The following is a 15961-nucleotide window of genomic DNA, read 5'->3' on the forward strand; positions in this document are numbered from 1 at the left end:
GAAGGTGTTCTGTGACTGCACACGGAACAGAGATGTTATATGTTGTCATTTGTACCCTTGGAATCACATCTCACTGATGAGCCTACAGAGGAAGGTGCAGATGCCCTGCCCAGGGTCATACAAGAGCAGCCATTGCTGACATTTTGGGCAGAAGAAGTGATGAGAAAAGTGCTTTCTAGGCTGTGGTTCAGCTCCCAATAACTTGGCTGGGATTTTACTGGTGGCAAAGGTTTGGTGTTTCTGCATTACACGAAAATTGAGGCCAGTCCTTTAGGATACACTCACACTTTTGTGGCTGTGCAGATAGAGTGGTCCTGCCCAACCTCTCCCCATTCTTGGCTTATACTTGCGACATCCTTATCTCCAAATTACATCTCTGAAACAAGGTAGTTTATAAAAATCCCTCGGGATTATTGACAGGAAGGCTTAGACTTGTAAGACAAGTCTGAACAAAACCTGTCTCCTTGGGAAACTTTGACTGTTCCCATTCTGAGTTCTAGCAGGCTGTGCAATGCAGTGTGGTGGGACAGGGGCAGATATGGGGATAGGGAGGAAAGTGTGGTCAGAATAGTTGTCCTCTTGCACAAGAACTTGCTCAAACACTGCCAAAAACTCCCTTTATGTCTTGCACCGTGAGCAAACATGAGCTGATTGTGCAGAATGTGGAGTGGTTCCTTGTTGGAAAAGACCAAACCTAAACAAATATCAAAATATTTGCTCAACTTTCTCATTTCTCGAGTGTTCACTGCTCGAATTTCAACATTCCTCTGTAAATTGCTGTGCTACAGGTAGGTGTGAGGCCATATAATTGGAGCTCTGTTTCTTAGGATTTCCCCCAATATAGTCCTCCCTCCTGACTGGAATTAAGGAGGACTTCCTGAATGTTTATCAGATTTCCCTGTTTATTTAAGTTAATGAAAACCCTTGTTATTGCCATGTTCTCAGCAGCTGTGCTGTCAGAGCACCACAATGCTATGGCCTTGTGATTTCTGTGACTAAACAGTAGTAGTTCAATCCCCCCCTGTCCTTTTGGGTACCCATTATGTGATACAAACTGGAAGAAAATGCTTCCTCTTTTTTTCAGTTCTCTGTTTCAACAAGAAAATAATAACAACCAATATTGAAGTGAAAACATTTCAACAAGCATTTATTAGGTATGTAAACATAAACATCTTCAATAAATAAATAAATAAATAAATTTCTATAAATAAATAAATAAATTTCTATAAATAAATAAAGTGGTTTTTTTTCTAGCCAAAAGATGGCATTAAAATAAATGCTTATACCATCACAATGCTCATTCACAATAAATAATATCTTGAAAATGATGGCACAAAACCTGATGTACCAAATTTGACACGTTAAGTCTGGAGGCTCCCTTCTTCAACCATAGCTCACTGTGAGCGGCAGGGACCCAGGTACAATTGAAGTTACCTGGCCATGCTTTGCTCAGGAGAATTGTTGGCCTTTCCCCAAACTGTTAGCAAAAAGGGAAGGAGTCATTTAGTGAAAGATCCTCTGGGCATGCACTGCACTGTTCCAGCTGTGTTTAGCAAAATTTATTCCAGAATCTTTCCATATTTCTTCACAAGCCATTTTTTCTCCCTTCTTGTTGAGGTGTAAGTGGTTTCTTTCCTACATAATGAGACCTGTTTAAAAGACCAAAAGTATTGTTGTCCACTAACTGCAAACCAGGTAATACATTTGCTAAATACTGTGACATTGGGAATGTAGGAAGCAGGAAGAGGTGAGCTGTCAGAAGCTGTGTGAGTGTCTTCCTTATTTTTGCCTCCCTGGAAGAGTTAGGACATTTTTCTTCTTTGTTTTAGGACACTGTCTCAGGTTTGGTGTTGGCCCTAGAAAGAAGATGGAAAAGGAAGCTATTAAAAATCAACCATACAACAGGTAAGACTTGCTGGTGTCAGCTGAAATCCACCACTTTGTGCTTCTGTGCCCAAGACCCTGAAAACACAAGACACTGGTACAAAGTAACGTTCCCAAAAGGAATCAATGGCAGTGAATTTCTGTGGTTTGATGCTTCACTTGACAACTGAGCCTGATTCCCCCCCACACTTATCTATATGCCATTTATTTGAAAAACTAATTGCTGCTTTCTACCACTGCAAGCATGAGAAAACCAATCAGGTAATGCTTGGATTTTCTGAGCAGTTGTGCTGCAGGTTTTCGAAGTGCTTGTGCCTTAGGGCAGAGGAAGGTAACCTTCCCAGAGATGTGTGCCACAGTAAGGCTTCAATAGCTAATGCTGTAATTAAGGCTCAAAGCAATCACAGTGTTTGTCACAATTAGTGAACACAAAAGGTAATAACTGCCCGAGGACATAGAATTTTGGAGCACTTCACACGTCTGTGTTTGGTAGTTCAATTAAAATACCGGTTTTCAATAAGTTGTTCTTATTGAGAAGTGACTCACTTATCCAGAATTGCCTTGATGATCCGCTTCACCCAGGGAGCAGTGGGCTCCAGGCACACCTCTCTGCCATTTCTCAGGGTAGCTCTGCAACAGGGAACAAAGGAAGGGAAGGAGGCTGTTCAGCGAAATCCGAGGCAATGTAACCTTCCTCTCCTAACATCGTTCTAGGGTTACACTGACATGTTCCACTTCAAGCTCTATAAACTCAGGCTGTAAAGGGATCTTTTTCACTGGTTTAGTATCATATCTGTTTGTTTGATGCATTAAGCCATCTGCAGGACTCTCCCCCTTTTCAAAACAGCTTTCTTTCCCCAACTGGCTTTGTATTTGTGTCAGTCTTTCACAGAAGAGGCAAATCTTTGCATCTTGATTCAGAAATTGTACTGCCCAGTCCATAGGAATCTGGTTACTTACAGTAAAAGTTCTGGAATTATTTTTATGCTAATGGCAATCTTTTTCATTTACTTGAGTAGAAGTGTGATCATTTTTTGGACCTAGCCCTTAAAAATTATATTTTGATCTTTTGCTCAGCATAGCTCCATGCATTTTCACAAGCCAGTAGAATTCAGAGCTTTAGAAAGTTATTTGCTGCCTGATGATTCCGAATTTAGGTCAAAATATTGCATATGTTTAAAAAGTAGAGAGTGTCAAGGCAGCAGGCAGCTCTCAGCACGCAGCATGTTGTCAGCAGGAGCAGGGAGCATTGCTGTTCTGCTTTCTGAGCAGCTGCTGCTGCAGCCGCTCTCACCGCTCACAGAGCACCGACACCCTCTCGAGAGCACAACCGGCTTCTTCTGGTTGGGTAATCAGGAAAGCTTTGCAAAACACTTACATGACTTCAACATTCTTGCAGTGCGGTCCGCTGGGGGTGAGGTTGACGTTTAGGATGAGCTTGGGATTGATGATCTTGGAGTGGGTGTTTATGCACTGGCACCGGAGTTCGATGGCCGAACGTGGCACTGCCTCACCTGCAAAACAAAAAAAGGTGGAGCGGTTCACTATTTTCACAGGAAGCACAACAGGGGGCTTTTGCTGACAGCATTAGGAGAGTCTTTTGCTGCACTGGTACGACAGCACAGTGTCTGCCCATCAGCATTTGCTCTGGCTGTTAGGAGGGCTTTAGGAAGGGTTCCTTTACCTTGGGTTCCACGTGCAGAGAGCAGGAGCAGGATCAGGACAGCAGCCACAGCCTTGCCGGTCATGATGCAAGAGCGTGCCTTCCTGGTGTGGCCTGGGCCTGGCTCTGGTGCAGGGAGCTCTGGCAGACCCCTGAGTGCCAGTGCCTGTGCTCTGGGGCCAGCCCGGTTTATATCCTGCCTGGGCCCCCGGGGCATCACGCGTGGGTCACTGCCACGGAAACTCCGAACCTGCCAGATGATGCTCCACGCTGAGTCACAGGTGAGTGGGTAAGCCCCTTCCCTCCACCACCACAAAGCTGCTTCTCAGGAACAGAAAACACTTTGTGAAGCAAAGACATGCCCTGGACTGAGCTGTGTGGAGTCTGTAGAGAGTTTGTAATTTCTTGGGATCATTTTAATCTGTACTTGTGTCCTCCTTGTGACTTCCCACCACAGGTTGAAGGCATTTGCTCTGTGGGTTTTGTGTTTTGAGGATCACTGCTTCTGCTTAAGCAAAATCTTCTTAGTTATTTGCTGCTTTGAATTTGGGCAAAGGAAAATTCTAAAAGCTGCTGCAGGATTCTGCTTCTGAAATAAAACGAGGCACTTCTGAAAATTTAAATTTGACCCTACAAAGAGAAGATTTCTTCTGATTATGATGAAAATAAAGAAGACTGAAGATAGAATAATGAAGAAGGATTATTCGAAGTCAGATGTGTTCAGCCATTTGTTTAATTAGTAGACACAAAACTACAATACAAGCTGACCTCATTTGGGTTAAACATTAAGGACTCCCATTACTGTTCCTCTGCCAGGTAATGGGGAAGTCAAAGGAACAAAGCATAGAGCCAGATATGAATGAATGCAGGTTATTTTTCTCTGACTGGTCATGAAGGTGTCAGAGATTTACATATGCCAGACTGAATCCCACTTGCCATTACCACATCTATGACTGTCCATAAATAGCCTTAGAGCATATGATCTGAACAGTAGCTATTCCAGAAGCTGTGGGATTAAGCACCTGATTTTCCTGTCACTTTACAGCTTGCAGCAAATACATCTGGATTAGCTAACAGATAAACCCCCAATTACAGCCCTAGCTTGTCAGAGCTGAGCTCTACCTAGGCATTGTCCTTTTTGACCATGGCCATCAGCAGGTGTCTAGGAATGTGCAAGGAAAGATTAAGTGTCTCTGAGACTTATCCCTAGTAGTCTGGATCTGGTTTCATTTGCTGTCTCCTGATTCTTGTACAGGATAACAAGAAGTAGATATTGAGCCTTATCCCTGATTTCCACTGGCTTCATGATTCTGTAGGCTTCTCTCAGGTCTCCAGGCCAATCTTTTTTTACTATGTGCCGTCCTGACAGCAGCACAGAATGGGTGGTTTGTTCCTAACTCTGAACTTTTTATTTTCCCCTCACACATTATTTCCATGCACAGCAAGCTGTTTACATCAATGGATAACCTTCTGGCCTGCATACAAGGAGAAAATGGAAGGATTAATTGCATTGCCCAATGAGTGTGGAATTTTTTTCCAAATAAATCCAAGAAACTGTTATTCCTCTTTAATTTCATTAACAGTTTTCAGTATCTCAAAGAAAAAGTTATTCTTTCTGTGGTCTATAGGCAATGAAGCTTTTATCCTTGGTGCAAATCCTTCTGCCTGTTCAGTTTTAAGGAAATGTCATTTCTGCTTTCCTGGTCCAGACAGACCCAATGCTTGTGGCTCTGTGTTTCCACTCAAATATAAAGAAAGGGCTTAGGTTTTATGTTTATCAGAGACAACATAATGATTGCAGCATAACAAATCTTGATATGTAGCACTGGGAACAACTGAGTAGTGCTCTGGAAGGTATATTTTGGTTTGTAATTTAGTATGGGGGGGGAGCAGAGTGCTCAGGAGTAGCCTGCAAAAAAACTCAGAGTCGACAAAGATAAAATCTCTCCTGTGACTACAGAGAGAAGGCAGGAGAGATGAACTCTGAATTAAAAGGTCACATGTTTAATTGCAAACCACGTGACTCGGGCCAAAGAGAGCAGCTGCTGTTCCAATGGATTTAAAAGGACCTTGTTTTGGAGAAGTGAGGTGGGTGAATTAAGAGCTGCTGGAATTCTAGTGCACACACTCTCTGACTGAAGGGAGCCATTGCTAAGCCTTAAATACGAGTGTCATAAAGGATATCTGGTAGCCCTCAGCTGTATCAACACTTCTCTTATCACAAGGGTCATGAATACAGTTACTGAGAAGCCACAATTTTCTTGGTATGAGAGTGTCTTAACAGCTACCAAGAGATAAGATTTCTGAGTATTGATGCTTATTGGCAGCATATGACACAAGAATGCAGACTGTCCTGCATCCAGCTTTTGACATTGGTGTGTGATCCAACAGTCCCTGTCCAAGTCACATGGCAAACTGGTACATGCAGGATTAGTTCAGATCCATCTGGAGCTGATACAGTAGGCAAAAGATCCAGTCATTCCACTTATCAAGGCTTCCACATCATTTATACTATAGAAAAGCAAGGGCAGGAGAGAGGATGAGGTACCGAAGCAAAAACACTGTAGTTTCTCAGATAATTTTCTGTGTGCTCCTGCCTTTCTCTGACTTGAGTGCTCAGGAAATTTACACTTCCTTATGCTCACATGAGCAGTGAGGACTTTCTTTCCCCTGGGGGACTCCTTGCAGTGCCTTGCCCTCATTTATCTCTATGACTGGTCACCACTATCTTTAGTAATCGTTCCTTATGCCGGGAATTTTAGATCTGAACATGTAAAAGATGATTTTAAAATTGCTGAGCAGCTGAGTCAGTCCATGTGGCCTGATGGGGTTTTTTGAAAGAGTATTAGATTCAACAGGAAAGGATAATCCTCTTTTTCTTTAGAATTCCTTTAGGCAAATTCTTCCTCTTACCTTCTTACACTTCTGTGACGCTATATCCAAAGTCTCTTCATATTTTTGATCTGCAATAGGAAAATATCTCAACTCCTTTGTGTTTTTTCCTGGCAGTTGGGGTCTTTAGTATCATCTGTGTTTTAGTGGTGAGACAGTCTCTACTGTGAACCTTTCCTGAGGCAAGTTGGCTGACTTGAGAGGGCCAAACAAAAGATTAATTACAGTTCCAAATGCCATAACTCTATGATTTTCCCCCCACTATTTCTTCATTAGATATCAATGAACTCCCCAAGATTTTAAGTTTGCCAATTTTCACACTGAATGACTTACACTGAAAAATGTAGAATAAAGGGCTGTAATTAGAAATATAACAATGAGATTCGAGCTTCTGCAACATCTGATCAATCCTGTCCAAAAATATTAATTCTCTTTTGTTTAGTTAATGTGCAGTTCTGCAAGTCTAACTTGTTTTGCTGATCCCTCCATCTCAGGAGAGGCTCACCGAAATTTGTGTGGCTGCCCCCTCCCCTCTTAATGAAACTGCTTGTGTTTGCTATTTACCCTAATTTAAAAAAATGGAAATAGCACTTGTTCATTTTTACAAGTGCTGGGTATGAAGTGGAAGGCCTTTGCCAAATCAGTCCTGCACTGGGCAGGTGTTACAAAGGTCACTGTGCAAGTGGTTTAAGGAAGGAGTATTAATTAGTCACAAAATTGCAGAGTCTTCTGAGAACCAGGATGAGAGGCAGAGCTGTGCTGTATCACAGCACTACTTCCTCACAGCACAGCAGATGATGATCCCTATTCCTGTGTTTTCCGTGCAGCCCGTGGTTCTTGCTGCAGAGAAGCACAGTTGCAACATCTCTGCTGGTGAATGGTTTTTTCCACCTGGCCCTGCTGATGAGATCTGTGGTTCAGAGGCAGGAGAAGGGCTGTGGAATTCTGTCTCAGGAGCACATGGCACATGGATATCCCTGCTGCACAAGCAGCTGCTCCAGGAATACACAACAGCATCACACACCTAAACCCATTGCCAGCACTTCCTTCTCTCTCTCTCCCCTGGGTTTTCTGTTAGCCAATTGATTTCCCAGTGCTCATCCTGCTGCCTCTTCTGGGTCCTAGTGCTGTGCATTTAATACTCCACACTTGCAGCTGGACATCTAAAATTCACTAATGCTGATACTGAGCTTTGCTTCAGCAGTTCCTGAGCTTCCAGCAGAATGTTTCTGGTTGACTCAGAACTTGGTTCATGTTTTTCAGCAGTTTCAAGGACTCCAGAATTACAGTCCTTCCTTTCTGGGCCCTTTGGCAGACTCACAATACAACAAAAGCCATTAACTGATCAAGTTTGATGGAAAATGTCTGTCTTTGTGTATTCCTGGGTTTTCCCCATGTATGTAGTAACTGCATAGGAAATGAAATCATGTCCAAAAAGGGAAGTAGGACTGGAAAAAAAAAAAATTAAAAAGAAGAAATGGTTAGGATGCTGCCTGAAACACTATCAGTGTGCTCAGGCTACTCAGCACGCAGTGACTTTTACAAAGAACAAAAGAGACCAGTTTAATTGCATTAGTTGCATTAGTTGCACTTTTAAGAAAAAAACTAATTGCAGTAGGATTACTCAGGGACTTTCCAGTCTTGCAGCTGGTATCACCATGTATTGTCTTTCCTATTAAATAGATACCTTTTTTCATTAATCATCATATGTAACTGATAACCTATTACAATACAGGAACAAAAGAGTTACTCAGAAAAATATTTTATTTGGTGTGACAAAGCCAAGACTTCCAGCACTGAGCAGAAACAGTAGTTGAGAATAAGGGAAGGACTGGAGAAGATACTTGGGAGTAGCACTTGCTTGTGCTCCCTCCCTCACTCTACAGCCTCCTCTTTGCCAGCCTATATCTTGAATTGAAGTCCATGGAGTCACACTTCAGCGTTGTCTGTAGATCCAAAGAGAAAAAGGTCCTAAATCAGAGGCACTGAGATGGTGCAAAGCACAACAGCTGTGAGGAGATAAAGAGGTGCATTGGCCTCAAATCCCTACATCTACTTTCCCTGATTGGCAATGCTGTGCTGGAAGAGAATGATTTTCAGGGAAATCAAACTAATTTTTCTCATCATTGGATTTTCCTTATCTTTCCTTCATTTCATGTTGTTTCATTCCCATATGAAATGGAGAACTCCAGGGAATAATTTACATTATATTGATTTGTTAGCAATTCCTGCCATAGAGAAGTTCCTGTAACCCCAATGAATTGTGTATCACTGATCATGAGTTAACTGCAGGATAAACAAATGCTTCAGGCATGGCCTGTTTGCCTTGTCCCATTCCTCACAGGTGTGTAACAGCAAGCCAGAATACTTGCAGGACAGGAGAGTTTGGGAACTTGCAACTTGGATTTTTTCCAAGCACTCACAAGTAGCTCTCTAGATTTTTCAAGGCCCAGTGGTACAAAGACAGAATTCATACTGTTTTAAGCCTCTGTAGATTGCCTGTAGAATTACAGCACTTTTGGAAAGCAACACGATATGAAGCATCTTAGATTTTGTGAACTTGACATTTAAGATACCATTATTTAGCAGTGTAAATATATGCCTAACTATCTTGGTATTTGCACACTGAATCATGTCTCCTCTGCACACTAAGTTCCCAGTGCATTTGCAATTCACCCTGGTGCATTGGGGAAAAAGGATGAAGCTACTCTTGAACCCTTCAAAAGAAAGTGACTGGACAGTTTAAAGTAGTGGCTTTTAATCACTTCCTACCCAGATCAATCTTGTTCATCACAGGTAGATCCTATCTCTGTATGACTGACTTATGTCTCTGGGCCTGATGTTTACCAAACCACCATCAACCAACATCTGAGCTGGTGTGGACAGTCACAGTTAGAGCTGCAAGTGTGTTCATACCTGTAGCAACTCCTAAAGTGTTCTGGACTTGGAAAAATTCTACTCTCCTTCTGCCATTCCCACCCTAGCCTCTCTTCAGTATTAGGGTCTGATGTTTGTTACTTGGGCTTGGATTCTCTTTGTATTAAAGGCATATGCTCCTCTTCATTTCAGCAGAAGTATTTGTCATTTGGATTTGATGAAATGTGGAAGTTACTCTTGTATATCAGTGTTTCTCCTGCTTTCAGTACAGAGACAATTTCCTCTTGTGGGAAGGAATGTAATTAGAACCCAGGAACTGACCCACTTTTACTGAGCATAAATAGCTGCACAGAACATCAGTGGTCAATACCAAACTCAAACACCTGAATATTTATTGCAGATCACGGATATAAACCTACAGCAGGGAGAGTTTGATTTTCCCCAGCACCTTTTCCCCGAAGGTCTGACAATACCTGTTTGTTAGGTCCAACCAGTTGAGGTACCCAATCCCAGTACAGTTAATCAGGAAATTATCCATCATGAGCACAGGGCATGGAGCCATGTTTAATCACCCACAGAAAACCATATCCCTTCCCCATTCCTCTACAGTGTAATAACCACCAGAGAGCTTGGAGACTGCTAAGAGTCATGATGAGCTTTGATGCCAGCCACTGTTTTATCATTTTCATTTCTGAAATGGCATGTGTGACTGCACACCAGCTGGCAGCCTTTCATAAGGTTCATCCCTTCAATCACACATATTCTTCAGAGGATATTTCTCCTGTAAAATCCTCATGATTTCAGCAGCTTTAGAGGACAAAAACTCCTTGTCTAGTAAGACATCCTCCAGAAGAGTTTCTTACAGACTGTCAGAGAGTAAATGTGAAAGGCAAGACTCTTAGGAGCATTTTTTCTTCGATAGACTTCATGCTTCATCTACTTTTGGTCTTATATGAGGTTTTTAAGGTTCTCCCCTGAAAATATTTCCCCCAGGTATTCTAGTTTTACTGTTCTACTTGGGGCATTTGGCCAAGTTCTGTTGCACCAAACCCAGTCAGACTCCCACAGCACATTGACACAGACGCTCCAGCTCTTCTCCTACTGCACAGGAGCTTTATTGTTACTCTTGTGTTGAGGGCACCTTTGGTGCTGCTTGCACATGGAGTGTGATGAGTGACAAAAGTTTGCACGAATATAGGGAGCTCCTTCACCTGGGACACAAACAGTTTCCAGGCAATAGTGTCTTAGACAGCAGTTACCAGGTCTGTAGCAGTGATGGTGCACAGTTATTAGTACATAAGGAATGGGTTTGTACTTTAGTGAGAGCAATGTGACAGTGGTTTTGATTAAAGAACAGTTACTAAACTACAATTTGAAAGCAATTTCCTTCCACCTGGTGTTGCAAGATGAGCAGGATGTTCACTTGTTGACTTGAACGTCATTGTTCACCTTTCACACAAGTTCCTGAAGTACATTGTAGAGATGTGGGAAAGGGAATAGCCACAGATCACGCTTGAACTTGCAGCCTTTCTAGTTATGTTAACTTTAAGTGATAAAGCTTCAGTTTTAAGGTGTAGAATTGGACAGAAGCAGAAAATGAGTTCTGGAGTGTGTTTGTGCAGCCTCCCAGAAATTCTTGGTCTTTTATGCCCACTTTCAAGATAGGCTCCATTTATCAACATTCCAAGCCCTGAAATATCTTTGTTGCTCTGGTGTAAACAATCTTGCCATGATGGACAGTTAGATCCTGTCCAAAGCTTTCTATCACAGTAGAATTTTGCATCATGTACTTTCTGGATTGGGTGTTTTGTGATCCCTGTTTACAAAGTTGTGTGTCATGATCTGAACTCATCCCAGAGAGCACAATGCTTGCAATTCTGTATAAGCCACTGCATGTCCTATCCTTTTCACAGCCCATTCCAAAAGGAAATGCCAAACATCATGGTAATCATTTGCCAAAAGAAATTCCAGATGAAAAGCATGTGTCTGGAGCCCAAGGCGTATGACCAAAGCAAATTGGTTTTTAAACACATTTTTTTAGCACTTATGTGATTTTTTGAGAGTAAGAAACATAAGCCAAGTGGCAGAAGTTCAGACAACTGATTGTGTCCCTTGTGAAGATACCAAAAATCACACTTTATTCTTTAAGCAGAGCATTAAGGGAAGTTATGTTACACCACTGTGAGTTCCTCTGAGTCCTCCTGTATTTGCCTTTCTTTATTTCTTCTCTGAATCAAAGATAGCTCCCAATCTACAAGTATTTTTCTGTTTTACTATGTTTTACCTAGATTAACCTCGAAAGGAATAATGATTCTCCTTAATATGCAGTCAAAGTGGATTTTCAGTGGAGGAGTTTTGGGACTGACTTTGAAACCTGGGAATAGGATGGGCTGTGATTTCTGAGGTGCTTGTCATTGCAGGCAGATTTCTTTCATTTCAGTGCTGGTCATTTTGCTTTTAGGGTGATTTTTGGGGGATCCATTTTATAATCTGGCTCCAGGACACTGGTGGTGAAATAACTGAGGAGGTGGTGCAAAAGCTGCACAGCAAAGGTGGGAAGAAGAGGCCAGGACTGGAAAAGAAATAAAAGCATCTGAGTGGCTTCCTCAAAAGTGTGTGTCTCAATCAGTGCAACAGCACAGCATGGAAAATTTACTGTGATCCATTGCATGAAGCATCAGAGGCACTGTATGAGCTGCCAGAAAATATCTGAAGGATTAGTGGCAATGGCTCTACAGCCTTTAGGAGCCATGGCACCATGAATTTAGATTGTACAACACAATGGAAAGGCATAATGCCATTTTTATCACAGAACTAGCCTGCTAACATGTAGGTCACTTCAGTTTAGGACAAGCTCAGTCACGTTTGCTGTTCCTGCTAACAGCAGCGGGTGCAAATGAAAGAAGTGCTGGATATCTGTGATACATGCTGGCTCCATGAACCTCAGCAGCAGCCAGTGAGGGTATGGAGCACTCAGTGCTGCTCAGAAGCAGTCACACCATACTGGGATGATTTCCAACGCTCACCCTCTATCCCAGCAGGAGGATTGCAGCTAGAACAGGGTGCTGCATGCAACTGAGATGGTGCAGAGGGAGACAAAGCAGGCTGGAGGCACAGGAGCAGCTGTTGCCCATGGGAATTGCAAAAGGCCAGTGCATTGCACTTTTGCTGGTTTTCAGGACCTCATCCTCAAACTTGCGAACCAGCCATCACCCATTTGAAAGTGACTCACTGCTGGGACATCCAAAGGCCGTGCTCATGTCATTCCTGTTCCTGGAGGCAGGAACTGGGTAATGAGTTCCAGCAAGGCGCTCAGATCCTGCCGGGGGTGTTGCAATGCCCTGGTGTCACCCCAGAGCCCTGTGTGAGCCTCCCCTCTGCACTGACAGCACACCCAGCACAGCAGGGTCTGCAAAGAGCCCCCTGCCCCCACAGCAGGGCCTTCTCCTGCCCAGGAGCAGCAGGTCTCTCTAAGGCTCAACCAAGCATGCAAAATCACTTTGGATATGCCTGTTTTCTACCTGGTGTGGAAGGTGATGCTAACTTTCCACAGGCGAGTTAACAGCCCGTCCTTTCACATTTAAAGTTGTACCATTGGATAAGTGGCCTGATTTTCACATTTTTAATTAGAGTTGAGGTTGGTGGGTATCTGGAAAAGCAATAATCTAGGGAATTACGGTATTTTACTTTCCAAGTGCTCCTGTGAAAGCATGGACCCATTAAGAATTTTCAGCTTTAGTCAAGTCTGTTGTGAAAGCAAATCACAAGGACTACCCAAGACAAATTCAGCAGGTAAATTATATTTATTGCATGTTTGTGATTTGGAAGATGGATAGATTCAGAGAAAAAACACCACATGCCTAAAGTGCTAACCTGGAACCATGGAGATTTTGGTGAAGCTCTTGGCTTTGGAGCAGAGGTTTGTGACTCTGGGATAGTTGATTAAGCCAGGATTTGCCAAGTCCTCATCAAAGATGAGACTGCCACCCTCAAAAGTCCTGCCAGGGCAAATTAATTACTGCTGAACATCAAAGTTGTATTTCTTTGTGCCTGACTTCTCCTCAACACAACTACATGGCTGCCCAGATTGAAGGTGCCTGTCTCCCAGGAGATGAGCTTGGCTTACTGAGGCTTTCAGAATCATTTCTAGAGGTTCAGAAAAAGAAACACTAAAATATACAGTATGGAGACAAGTTAGCAGCCCTGAGAACTTCATGATTAGTATTTTAATATTTACATACATATATATGCATTTTGAAAAAACAGGACTAGAGGATTGCCATGGATTACATGGACTAAATAAGCAATTGGCACAGTTCTCAAATGCAAGTAGTACAGACCACAGACAGTGTAAGTGATTCTGGGTTTTCTTTCTTTGAAAAGTAGCATTTGGGAGTTACCAAGCATACTTGGAAGAATGGATTTAGAACATCGTTAAAAGAAATATTGACTTTATTTTCTATGTTTTGTGTGAAACAATACAAAGTATGGGTACATAATTTCATCTTTAATGCTTCAGGCACTTTAACTCTTTAAAAAGAAATCGTGTAAATCTGTGTCTTGGAAAAATAGTGTCTTGCTTTCTTCATTTCTGGGACAGATCTACCTTATAATCCTTTGGAAAGGATTCAAGCAATATATTTCATCCTCAACATAAATAAACTATCACAGGAAAAAAAAGATTTGAGGGGGATTATCATTTGACTCCACACCTTAGAGCCAGGAAATTCAGCCATCAGTGACACACTGGTTTCAATGCAGCTTGTTTTGTTTTCATAGTAGTGCCTGTTACAGACACCAGCTGAAAGCTGAACTTCCTGCTTGAAGCTGACACAGGTACAAATCCTTTAAAGAAGGATTTGCATGATTTATTTCTCTTCTCTTCTGCATTATTTGACCTAACACATTGTTGGGGATTGCAAGGGTCTTATTCACCCCACTGGAGTCACTGAGGGATTTCCCTGTCCCATTTTCCTCTTCTGTAATCTGATAATTTTCCTCCCATCTCACATGCATTAACAAGATCCATGAAGTAAAAAACATTATCAAGGCTTCCTGTTGGCACATGATGCATTCCTTTCTTGTGGGCATCGCTCAGCATTCTTTGGCCTTCAAAGGTTTAATGGTTCTATTTCAGAAGGCGTGAAAGAGCTAAATATAATAAGCATCTGGTCATTTAATCATTGTGAGAGTCCATGGGAATATTTCACTTCAAAAGGTCCAGGATGGAGCATTAGATGAGCAGACACCAGTAAGCAGGGGATGAAATTGCAGGTTGCCAACTGAGAATGTTGCTACTCCCAGCAGAACTGAATTCACAGCATCTACTTGAAAGCACCTCTATGTGTTCCCCCCTGCTCTTACATCAATTACAATATTTATTTTTTCCACCTTTATTTTCAATTGATTTTTCATCCTCATGAGAGATCACCCAGCAAGTACTAGCAGGAGCCAGTGCTCATGTTTGCAGCAGGTGGATATTGGGAAGGACCAGCTGCTCCCTAAGGGACCTGGAGCCAAGCACCAAACCCAGCAGGCTGGCCAGGCCCCACACTGCCAGGCTCCTTCCCACAGAACCTGAGCAAGGAGGTCCTGGCAGGCCCAGAGAGCACAGCCAGGAGCAGCCAAGAGCCTGCATCACCAGGAAAGTTCAGGGTAATGAGGCTACTCCCAGGTCAGGCTGGAAAACCAAGGGACAGGTCAGGCACACGGATTAGTGCCACCCATGGCCAGGCAAAGTCAAAGCTCTGGCTGAGTCCAACACAAGCACTCCCCAACAAAGTTCAAAAACAGGAAAATTGCCAAAGCCCAAGCTTAAATGGGCTCCTGGGTCCACAGGCAAGAGGGGTTGCACGGAGAGGTTCCAGGACTGTGAAGGTAAATCACTAGAGCAGTTTGAGGGGCCATGGAAAGTGGAAATACTGAAGGAGGAAAGGACTCAACAGATCTTCCTCCTTCAGCTTCCTTCAGCTACAGACTGCAAACAAGTTTCAGCTTATGATACCTTCTGCGGCCTTTCTACATCTTATTTTTTCCTAAATCTTCTGAACAGAAATAAAACTCAAATCTAAATAATTTCTGAACAGCAGAGGTAAAATACAGAGGTTTTTCTTTGAGTTACAACAGCAGAAAAGCCTTTTCTGAATCTCTTGTCCATCATCTTTAAATGGCAGCTGAGCTTTAGAGACATATCGCTGGGTTTTGGGTTTTTTTAAATTGTCTCCAGTACATGCATCAATGTAAACAGGCTTTTGCTACTTTCCTGTGTGGGGTTCCTTGCTCTGTGTGAGATACTGAACAATTTTAAATCACATGTGCTTGCTCTAGCTGGACCTTCTGTCTCTTGGCAGTAATGGCAGAAATTTCCTTGTGTGCTTCCTGATCCAGGTGTTGGCTGCAAATGCTTTTGGTTTTCCTGAAAGCCTGGACGTGGTGTGATTTTCAGAGTGAACCTTCTCTTCTATTTGTAAGCCAGGTATATTTGAATCTCAGGTACTCAAAGTCATATCAGCATTTGGAAAAATCCTTGTCCACACATTTCAGTATTTCTTAGATTTTTAATATTAATACTCCAGTCACTAATAGGGAAGCTTTAGGCAAAATTCATTCATGTTCCCAAGTGAGAGGTGCTACACAGAGGCAGCT

General features: G+C 42.6%; 1 protein-coding gene across 1 annotated transcript; it reads right to left on the reverse strand.

Moving 5' to 3' along the window:
• Positions 1–1723: 1723 nt before the first annotated feature.
• On the reverse strand, positions 1724–3687 carry LOC306802451 (interleukin-8-like). The gene is made up of 4 exons (XM_079306706.1): positions 3569–3687; positions 3263–3398; positions 2431–2514; positions 1724–1856 (listed from the first exon to the last, which is right to left on the reverse strand). The coding sequence occupies exons 1-4, from the start codon at positions 3630–3632 to the stop codon at positions 1826–1828; spliced, it is 315 nt and encodes a 104-aa protein (XP_079162832.1). The 5' UTR covers positions 3633–3687; the 3' UTR covers positions 1724–1825.
• Positions 3688–15961: the final 12274 nt, after the last annotated feature.

This window comes from Erithacus rubecula (genome assembly GCF_903797595.1).
Source record: "Erithacus rubecula genome assembly, chromosome: 5".
Lineage (NCBI taxonomy): Eukaryota > Metazoa > Chordata > Aves > Passeriformes > Muscicapidae > Erithacus > Erithacus rubecula.